The 11596-nt window shown below is 33.4% G+C and overlaps 1 protein-coding gene across 2 annotated transcripts; it reads left to right on the plus strand.

Annotated features, from left to right (window-relative positions):
* The first annotated feature begins 660 nt into the window (after positions 1 to 660).
* Positions 661 to 7125, plus strand: LOC114280410 (auxin response factor 3). 2 transcript variants are annotated; one of them, XM_028222781.2, is made up of 12 exons: positions 661 to 895; positions 1146 to 1417; positions 1571 to 1627; positions 1842 to 2021; positions 2169 to 2253; positions 2834 to 2924; positions 2991 to 3155; positions 4585 to 4704; positions 4775 to 4850; positions 5297 to 5459; positions 5550 to 6646; positions 6764 to 7125. In XM_028222781.2, the coding sequence occupies exons 2-11, from the start codon at positions 1166 to 1168 to the stop codon at positions 6470 to 6472; spliced, it is 2112 nt and encodes a 703-aa protein (XP_028078582.2). In that variant the 5' UTR covers positions 661 to 895; positions 1146 to 1165; the 3' UTR covers positions 6473 to 6646; positions 6764 to 7125. The 2 variants fall into 2 exon arrangements, with proteins under 2 accessions (XP_028078582.2, XP_028078573.2); XM_028222772.2 differs by having other exon boundaries at positions 670 to 895; positions 1839 to 2021.
* Positions 7126 to 11596: the final 4471 nt, after the last annotated feature.

An 11596-nucleotide genomic window follows, 5' to 3' on the forward strand; every position in this document is an offset into this window, starting at 1 on the left:
ACGGAGAATTTTGAAATTTCATCAGAACACTAGTCGACCGAGCGGATATCCTGTTGGTTGATCGGCCAATATAATTTTTTATTTTTTATTATTTTTTTTCCTTGAGGTGGTCGATTGAATAGTCAACTGAGCAGATGATCGGCTAGTGCAATTTTTTCACAAATTTTTTTCTTGAGGTGATCATTTGGAAGGACATTCAAGGGGTCATCGGGAGACATTCGGGAGAACATTCGACAACGGTAATGAACAGTGATTTGATAAAAGATATATTAGTCCTCAGTTTGATGATAGAAAAATAAAATTCTCAATTTGATATTTATTTGATACAACCGTTGAAGCAGTAAAATAACTCAATAAATTTAAATTTGATGAAAAATTGAGATGGTGTTTGGGAAGGGTTTTTTTTTACTAAAAAAACATTAAAAGACAAAATTAGTTAAAAAATCAAAAAAAATAAATCCAGACAAAGTGTCACATTAAATCTATAATCATTTCACTTTTTTCTCTCACAAATATCACATCTAACTACAAAAAAAATTTAACTATCTTTCTATACATAAAAATTTTAATCTCTTAAAATAATCAAAACTAAAAAAATTTAATAAAATAACAATTTCCTAAATACCTAAAATATATGTATTTTATGTTGGAATTTAAGTTGCCACCACCATTATTGTAAAGCAATAAAGCTTTCTACTTTTCAGTTTTCATAATACACATAGACTTTTCTCTCTTTATTTCTTTTCTGTAAATTAATACTATATACATCTAGACATACACATATGCTCTCTCTCACTCTCTCATAGTCTGGCACAAATCACAGCAACAGCAGCAGTTTCCTCCACCCAACAGTCGCAGCGCTGCTACCTGCAGCAGCTGCTGCTGCAACTTGCAGGTGAACATCAACCCCACCTCACTACATAATTACTTATATACCCACCGCACACATAATCTCATAAAGTTTGATTTGATATCTAAAAGCTTCTCTCTCTCTTTCTCTCAATCCCTTTAAAAAAAAAAAAAAAAAAAAAAATCTATAAGATATATATCACAGTATATATAAGATATATATATATAAATATACATCACAGTTCATAGTTGGCTCAACTTCTCTTCAATTTGTTTGCTTTGTTGTGTTGTTATAGGGCTTTTTTGGAGACATAATATGTGTGGGTTGATTGATCTCAACACCGTCGACGACGACGATACGGCGGCGCCGTCGTCCTCCGCCGCCGCAACGGCGGTGTGTTTGGAGCTATGGCACGCGTGTGCTGGTCCACTCGTTTCGTTGCCGAAGAAAGGGAGTGTGGTGGTTTACTTCCCCCAGGCCCACTTAGAACACTCCTCCGATTTTCCCTCCTCCGCCTACGACCTCCCTCCTCACGTCTTCTGTCGCGTTCTCGATGTCAAGCTCCATGTCAGTCACGCATTTTTGCAAACACCTTTGTGTGTGTCTATAAATAAACTGAATTATTGCAACTTCATTTCCATTTTTTTTTGGGGTTTCAATTTGTGCAAATTTTGATTTGATAGTTTTGAATTTGTTGTGAAATGTGTGTTTTGTGAGTAGGCTGAGGCAGATACTGATGAGGTTTATGCACAAGTCTCCCTAATTCCTGATGCTCAGGTTTGTTTCTATGGTTCTGCATTTCTTTGATTGTATACAAAAAATGATGTTTGAGAATACTTGGAATGATGTTTGTTCTTCTTCTTCAGATGATTTAGGCCTTCAAAATTTTGTTTTGTTTTGTTTTTTTGTTTTTGTTTTTGTTTTTGTTTTTTGTGATGTGGGTAATTTGGAGGTTTTGGGTTTTAACTGAATTTATTATGGGGTGAAGCAGATTGAGCAGAAATGGAAACAAGGGGAAATTGAAGCAGAGAGTGAAGAAGAAGACATTGAAGGTGCTGCAAAGTCTAGTACACCTCACATGTTCTGTAAGACCCTTACTGCTTCTGATACTAGCACTCATGGAGGTTTTTCGGTCCCTCGTCGGGCTGCTGAGGATTGCTTCCCTTCCCTGGTAAATCTAATCTTGTTTGTTTGTTTGTTTTTTTTTTTTTTTTTTTTTTTTTTCCGCACATTTTTGAAATTATGTTGAATCTGGTTTAAATTCTTTTGATCCCTATATGAACATTAGGTTCAATTACTTATAATTTTCTTGCTGTAGGACTATAAGCAACAAAGGCCTTCACAAGAGCTTGTAGCAAAAGATTTACATGGGATTGAATGGAAGTTCCGGCACATCTACCGGGGTATGTGACAAAACTTATGTCTCTTGTTTCATCTGTTGAGGCTGTATATTAGTTGTATGGAACATTGACATTTTAATGGACACTATGTAAACTTTCAGGGTTCTGTTAGCTGTTGTTTTCATTTTCGTTTTTTGTGTTTTTGGAAACAAAAAAAATTAGGAAGTTTGTTTTCATATCATTTTCATTTTCATTTTTGTGCAAAAATAGTTTTCAAATTCAAAGCACAACTTAAAATTATTTTCAAAAAAAATGGGTCTTTTTAGAATTTCTTTTTTCAAAATCCATTTCAGAAACAATTTGCCGAACAAAATTTTCATGCGATGAGGCAAGTTTACACAATTTTTTCCCCTTAGACATAATTCAGTTTTTGAAACTACCTAGAAAAGTAAATTAATGGACTACATTGATTGTGGGTGTCGCCCACATCTCGCGAACTTTAAATCTACGCTGTACCCCTCACTTTCGGGGCAAGCTTCGGGGCAAAGATTTATGGTACATGTCATTTTTATTAGAAAACACAAACCTTTAGTTTCCTGATTTAATGTTTCTACCTTTTGTTTTGCATTTTCTGTTTGAGCAGGCCAGCCTCGAAGGCATCTGCTGACTACTGGTTGGAGTGCGTTTGTCAATAAGAAGAAGCTTGTCTCTGGAGATGCTGTGCTCTTTCTAAGGTAAATCCTAAAATTTTGAAAAGATGTTGATGGCTTCTTTCAGATGCTTATATTTTTTTTATGCAGGGGTGGTGATGGAGAATTGAGATTGGGAATCCGAAGAGCATCTCAAGTCAAAAGTGATTCTACTTTTCCAGTTCTTTCTAGCCAGAAGTTGAATTTTGGATCTATCAGTGTTGTTGTCAATGCTATATCCATGAGAAGTGTGTTCAGCATTTGCTACAATCCAAGGTATTTTGAAGTCATTCCAATTAATTTCTTGTAACAGTGTGACACATTCTAAATAATAATTTTAATCTATGGTCAGATTGTTATTGTTTTGAAAATGTGAGAAGTTCCTAAAATATTCCTCTCTTTACTTATCATAAAATAAGAAGAATAAAAAAGAACAAGAAGAATTGGCCTTCTTTTCTGTTACTCATCTTATCACCACATGCCATCTAATATACCACTATTTGATGTTGTTGTTTCCATCAGCTTGTTTTGATGAAAGACCTATTTTCAAATAAAAAAGGCTGCTGACCTCCTGGGATTGACTATATGTATTTATGTGCATACTCTATTTATGTGGATCAAACATCTAGAAAATGTAAAATTGATTAAAATGTTTATGTGAATGTTAGATCTCACACGGTTGTGATTTTTTTCGACTTCCTACTATTTTTCTAGCTATTTATATAAGACGTCATAATTTTTATTGTTGATATGATATTGGTGGAGTACAAATGGTTCTGTCAATTTTGCTGATTTTGTTGGTACAGTATCCAAATCTTGTTTGAAATTAATTACTTCCTAAATTCCGAACCTAGAGTTTCAACTTCCTGCCAGCATTGACTCAAAGCATGAAATAGTTGCAGAGAAGACAAATGGTTGTATATGACTATACGAGTTATTAGATTGGTAACTTTCTAGTTGTTTTTCCAAAGTATGAAGTCCACTTAGTTAATTCAATTAATGCTCTTTATATTCCTTGAGAACAAGGAACTCTTTAGCATTTTTATTGTACATGACACTTTTGACAGAAATCTTCTACCGGACCTTAAATTCGTTACTTTATTATCGTGTGGAGGCATTTGTGCCAACCTATATATATTTTTTTTCTGTTTTGCATGATCAACTACATTGATGACCAATGTATTTTGTACAATTCACAATGGTTGCGAGTATTGTGTGTATATTCTCTGCCCTGAGTTATTATAACTACTTAAAAAGTGATGCAGCCTTGGAGTTTAATCATAAATAGGGTGTACATGTAACTCCATCATGTTCGGTTAAATGTGCTTCAATTTACTATGGTGAATTGTTTTAAGTAAAAATTGATTTGCTTATCATTAGTAGCATCAAACCTGATGTAAACTTTCTGGTTTCCATATCTTTAGATAATTTTCCAGGACTAATGTTATCCCTGTTTAGTCGTTCAGTCATTAAATCAGCAGATCAAACTCTACATCGTCCTACAAATTTTCGCTTAGCCTTTCTGTACTCCTAAAGGTCAACTTGCTAAGATGCATTGTGTTTAATGTTTATTTGGATTTTGAATTTATTTGATTTTCTAATTGAATCTCTACTCCAATGTACTAGTTATTCATCTTAATTACATGGATACGAAAGACTATTCCAGTCATTCTCTCCTGGTCTGAACTTCTAGTGCATCTTGTAGGGCTAACTCGTCGGAGTTCATAATACCATTCTGTAAATTCTCAAAGAGCCTTACTAATTCTTGTACTGTTGGAATGAGGTTTAAAATGCGTTTTGAAACAGAAGACACAGCTGAGAGAAGGTCAGTATTGTGTTAATTGTGAATTCCAAAAAGTTGCATTCTCAAAATCTAATGTGTAGTGTTTGTGCAGGTATACCGGACTAATTACAGGGATTAGTGATGTGGATCCCGTTAGATGGCCTGGTTCGAAGTGGAGGTGCCTATTGGTAGGCATCAGTTTTAGTGCTTGTTTATATGCATTCACATGCCAAATCTTTTAGCATGAGTGCACATTTTCTGGAGTTCAGTGTTCTGTATATATTTGTTTGTTGGGAATTTTGTCGTTTGTTTACCATTTAATCATTCATTTTCTGGGAATGATAATTGGTGGGATTTGAAACTTAAGTTACAAACTGGGTATTCATCCAAGATGGCATTTATTCTACAAGGCCCACGAAACAATTTGTTTATATTTCTGTAGATCAATACTAAAATGAATTTGTCATTTGGAGAAACTATCCTTTATACATAAAATTCATATATATATATATATGGAGTTTTCTTGCTGCTTTTCTACTTGAGATTGTTCTTTTTCATCAAGTCTATTCTCATGAATGTGTTGGTATTTTTAATGGCGTCAAGCACCTTATGACCTATTGATTCACTTCTGCAGGTAAGGTGGGATGATCTAGAAAATATCCGACATAACAGGGTTTCTCCTTGGGAGATTGAGCCGACTGGTTCAGTTTCTGCATCCAGCAGCTTGGTGGCACCTGGTATGAAGAGGACAAGGGTTGGTTTGCCTTTCACAAAACCAGATTTTCCAGTTCCCAGAGGTCCTCCATTTTCTAGGAATTGTATTGTTGATAAATTGTTTACTACTACTTCATTTAGAAATGTAACTTTAGTCTACTTCACTGGTACAGATGGGGCGGGATTGTCAGACTTTGGGGAATCTTCAAGGTTCCAGAAGGTCTTGCAAGGTCAAGAAATTTTAAGTTTTAATTCTCCTTACGATGGTTCTGATATTCCAAATCATCATCCATCAGAACCAAGGAGGTTCGCTCCTGGTTCTGGTAATTCCACAAGTTCTGCAATAGGAAGTGTGAGGAACCTTCTTGGAGATACTTCAATTTCCTATAAAAGCACAGGCTTTGGTGAGTCGTTTCGATTCAATGAGGTCTTGCAAGGTCAAGAAACATTTTCAAATTCACCATATGGAAGAGGCCCAAGAATCACTGAAGGTGTTCAAGCTTCAAGGTCAGGGAGTGGATGGTCAGCCTTAATGCAGGGTTATAGTACTTATCTTTGTCCATCTGCACCATCAATGCAAGTGTCATCTCCTTCTTCTGTGTTAATGTTCCAGCAAGCCCGTGCTCCGGCTCCTAACTTCCATGGTACACGAAGCGTTAATCAGGAGGAGCATGAGTTTAGCAACCGGTCTTCATTTGATGTTTCTGAAACATATGGTCGAAAGCTCACATCATCCTCGCCTTGTGAACATACCTCTAGGAAGGAAGCCACACAAGGTTTCAATTCCTTTGGTCTTTTAAAAGAGCAAAACCAACTGGGTATCTCACATACTACTTTTGCAATTCATTCATCGTATAGAGGCAGTCAAGATTTAGTTTCCACATGTAAAAGTAGTTGCAAACTCTTTGGTTTTCCCTTGACTGAGGAAAGAAATGTCAAGAATAAAGATTGCAATCCCACTCAATCTTTTCTACCCCGTGATGAGGAGCATTTGAATCCAAAGCCTACACTGGTGACCAAGATAGTTGGAAACAGTTGTACCAATGTGACTGAACTCTATGCTGTTAGAGATATGCTTCTCGATATTGCATTGTAGTATAAGAACTGTAAGTTTTGGAAAGGGGAAGCGATGTAGGAATGGTTTGTTGATATGATTTCTAAGTGGGAGTAATAATTTGATATTGGAAAAGGCCTTATTGGGTGGAGAAGGGATAGAACTTGTTTACAAGGATCATGAGGATGATTTGATGCTTGGAGATTTTATATAGCAGTAAGTACTAGTCTTTTTAATAGTTGTTTGGTCATTGCGAATCAATGTTAGTCTTGTTAGTTTTTGATCCTTTTGCTTCAATTCTAACTTGAAATTATTTTTATGTATGTTTTGCAGGAAATCTGTTGTTCTGAACTTCGTGACATTCATTAATGAAGAAATGCGATGGTGATGTTTTGATGGTTTTGGAAGGTGTTGCAACAGCAGCTGCTTCAAAGAACAGCTTGGTAACTGTTGATATCATCTTAAACTTTTGAAAAAACTTGTAACTAATCTCTGTGCAAGATGTTGCAAGTTGAGACCTAACTCTCTCTCTCTCTCTCTCTGCTGTGGGTAAAGCAATTCTAATTGATTTCATATGGTTTTCGCATAGTAGTATTTATTTGCGAAATGACTGCTTAAACTCACGAAATGTGTTATCCAGTCTAAACATGCTATTGTGACCTGATGTTTAATTTGCTCAGTTTCTCTTCATGAAATTGCTCGGTCGCCTGCCCACATCTTCGAGTTTCCATGTCCTAAATCACCTTTCTGACACACGCTTAAGCTTAGAAAGAGTTGACGTGAATATCTTTATCACACAAACTTGCGTTAATCATTATCCATGTTTTTTTAGCTAACTACAGGGGAAGGGAGAAAGTTGACAGGGAAGAGATATGAGCAATGAGATCGCGATGGACTAATATTCTACTGTGTTATAGATATTATTAAAATCAAATTTTCATACTCCACAGAATGAAATCAAGGAAAAACTTGTAGCAATACAAACCACAAATATGAATGGAGGGTCATCTCTTCCATTGAATAGGCAAGGTCCACAGGTGTCCAGCCTACTTGTATGCATTGTCATATCCTTGTGCCACACTATCACAGAAATGTGACCAGACATCATGATTTTTCATAAATTTTGAGGTATGTGTTCCTTGGTGAGTTTATGATTACTTGAGAAGTTTGGATCTTGATATTTGACGTGTTTAAGTTCATTTTTTAAACTGTTGTGCTTTGGTATGTATAAGGTACATGCATGTCGGTGCCAACAATAAGACAAAACACTTCAAAACCGTCAAAGTCTTTGAAACAATGCGTGTTTGTCTTGAAGAAACCCATTTTTCTGCTCACACATGGTGCCCTTACTTTACTATATTTATATCTCCTACTTCTCTACAAAAGTTCTTAATCTCACAACCCTAGAATTATCTTAAGTTCACTATTTACCGACAAAGCTAAGAACTCATAACCCCGTATAATTAATAAAAGCTAGGCATGTAATATTTCTAGAAAATTTTAAATTTTAAATTCTACAACATAATCCAAAAATATGTAGAAACCAATAACAATTATGTTGAGTCTCACATAATACAAGATACACATTTAATAATAAACTCTTCGGCCATGTTTGTTATCCTTCTTAGATGGTGGGATTTGATTGAGGGTGAGGTGGCTTGTACTCAACTCTTGTTTGGTTTTAACCACAATTATAAGACTAACAATCCTATGCGATTGTTAATAAGGGTGGGATTAGTAATCCTATTGGGGAAGTGCGATTCACAATCCAATCCCATTATGTAGAGAGTGTAAAGACAAGATTATCCTCATTTTTCAAAAATAATAAATTAATCTTTTGTATAATGAGAATTTTTAGGTGATTTTATAAATTTAGTCCTAATCAATTAATATAACCACAATAGTAGATAACTAAACATATTCTATTTTACATTTTCAATATAATATTATCACATTAATATTTTCTTCACTCAATCTCACTGTACTCATAATTTTAGCTAATTTAATTCGCCAAACAAACGAGACATTAGGGTTATTTTGAATGTCTTATAAATTTGTTTATTTATTATAAATAGACGTGTGTATAAAAATAGCGGTGTTACTTTTTCTATAATAAATTATTTTAATGTCCTTCCTTTTAAATAATTAAAAAATATTTTTGAATTGGAGGACAGGTTTAGAAGAAATAAATAGTGTTTGGAATAATATTTTTGGATTTATTTTTTTAAAATATTAAAAAATGTTTTAAAAAATTATTTTTTTTTATTTTAAATATATAATTTTTATTTAAATATGTTTATTTTATTTTGTAAATATTTTAATTTTTTTAATTTTAATATTTTAAATTCAAAACATAACTTCACACTCAAATCGTAACTAAACACATAACTCAAAACTCAATTTAATTTTTTTTGTTAAATTTCACAATCAAATTGTGACTCCTCAAAATTTAAGGACATTATAATAATGTTTAAAACTTAAAATCAATTTTTTTAATTAAGAATTTTCATCAACGTTGTCACTAAATTTACCATCATCCATTAATTAACAATACAAAAATTAAAAGTTCTTAAATTACAACTCCAATCAAATTTAAAACTTTGTCTTAGTACACAAATATAAAAAGAAACTAGAGAAAAACTAGAAAACTCAAAAAATGGTTCATGGAACTTTGGCACGCTTCAAGTTAATCAGGGCTGAATGTTGCCTTTTCAATACCTCGGCGTTCCTTCGGGTTCTTGGGTACCTGGCATGAAACGTCAGGGCAACGGCATTGCCAATGAGCGACGAGGCGCAATAAGATACTACAATCCGAAATACCCGCCCCGATAATAATACTCACAATTAATGAATAATGCGTAGTAACAGAATAACATGTAGCATTTAATAAGCATAACATAAATGCCAACAGTTAAAATAATAACAATAGATAAATAAATAAATAAATAAAATGGCAAATGGAAATAATGATTTATCATAAGGAAAATGCACATTTTTTTTTTTTAAAGTCACATAGATTTAGTTTAACAGGTAAGTTTAAGTAACTCCCCGCAGAGCGCTATTTCCACTCAACCGCTAAAGCAATGGCCACGGGCAATTCTGACTCCCTCTTGGTCAAATATTCAAATGTTATTTGCTGTAACTACCAATAATGCCCACGCGCTAGGGTTACGTACCCGAGTCGTGACATCACGGTCTGCCCCTAGGGAACGGTCTATGTTGTGACACCCGCACCACCAACCTTATATCGCCTACACTGATAAGAGCCGAAATACCTTCCCGTGCCATGTTAGGGTTCGCAACTCACTTGCGCAAGATTAGAAACCGGGTTTACCCCATCACTTTTAAATTTTATATGTATCATCGGTTCAATTTCGTGTTTCTTTACTTCGTTGAATTCACATTTTTATACATGTGTGAGTTTTAGTTTGAGAACCACATTGACATAAGGTTTATATAGCACAACACAATCATATATGGCAACCAAAATAAATGTGATAGAATGTCTTAGGAATCATCACAAGTTTTCCTAAGAATTCACACTTCTTCTTTCAGCACTGTATGATCAGAAAAATATATATATATATATATATATGAAACCCATATCAAATGAAGTTCAACCATTATAATATTTTAATTGGTGCTAGTTCATCGAGTCAGGAAAATATTTCGAGAAGAATTCCAGGGCTAAAAACGATTTTAAAATGGAGAAATAATTTTTGGAAGAAAACTGGTTTTCTGGACAGTGAATTACTTTAACCTCCAGCACAGGTGTTCTGTGTTTGAAAAATAAAAAGGGTCCTCAAACGGGGTCGAAAAGAGGCATGGTCCGAACGGTTTGCTAAATTTTTGAGTTTAGAACATATTTCCAGTAGAGTGTAAGGACTGAAAACCAGTCGAAGATGGCCAAATAATTTTTATAAGAAAACTGGACAGATTCAGTCACATTTTGGAAAAATTGACGTTTCTCTCTCAATACTCAATAAAAAATTATGAAACCAGTGGCGTTTGAAAGGTAAAATGTGATGCAAAAAAATTAGTATATTTGGTATATTTTTTTGGCTTTTTACAAAAAGATGTATAAAAAGTAGAGAAAAAAGTGAATCTTTGACTTTTTGGTATGAGTTGTTAGCTTTTTGATTTTTTTAGTGACTTTTTAACTTTTTGACTAAAATAGTCATTTGCCAAACGAGGCCTTAGTTATATCTAAATATTAAAAATTTGTTTAGAATATTCAAAAAATTCTATAAAAATAAAAAAATATAAAAGGATAAAAAATTTCAATTTTCAAAAATATTCTAAAAATAAAAACTAAACAAACTGAATATATTAATTTTTAACTCCCTCCTTAAAGTAATTCGCTCTAAAATCTTGACCGTCTAGAAGAAGGCGGTCAATTTTTTGATGATGGAAAATATATCTAACCTTTTTGGAATCTAGCTGGCGCAGTCGCTCCGAGCCTGGTGATGGGTCCGATCATCCTCCATGGCTTTGATTTCAAAATCACATCTAATTTCTTGGAAAGTACGGAGGACGGAGGCAATTGGATGGTCAAAAAATTTGATTTTAGTGTTGTTAGTTATTATTGATATATTGTTATTTTTTATTGATTTGAGTAAAACTATACGATTTTTAATCAATTGACAAAATATAAGTCATTACGCCAGAAAAAAATGAAGAAGGTGAGAATCACTTTTCTCCATTTTCCTTATTAAGTTGGACAATATTATTTGGATATGTGAGGTCAATTATGAACCTTATTTCAATCATTCGAATCGTTAATTTTTTAAAGTTACTTTATGTAAATTATCAAAAAAAATCGATTCGATAAATGTAGATACATAATTTTATTACATTTTTCTTTGAAGAAATGTATAATCTATTTTTTAAATCATTATTATCGTTTATTTTATGAGAGACAAATATAATAAATTTATATAATTATAAATATCGGATGAAACTAATTTTAAAAAATATTATTAACGTATTATTTTGGATTAAATTTAACATAATTGAATCAAATCAAGTTGCAACTTAGACGAAACTTGAATATGATGGTTAAACACCACTATTGTTAGTCAACATAGAAAATGGATTGTTTTGGTAATGTAGCTAAAGGTCATTTTTTTTTTTTCATATTTTAACTTTTTTGAGTCATGATGATAC

This window comes from Camellia sinensis, chromosome 9, assembly GCF_055761805.1.
Source record: "Camellia sinensis isolate YWXY chromosome 9, ASM5576180v1, whole genome shotgun sequence".
Taxonomy (NCBI): Eukaryota; Viridiplantae; Streptophyta; class Magnoliopsida; order Ericales; family Theaceae; genus Camellia; species Camellia sinensis.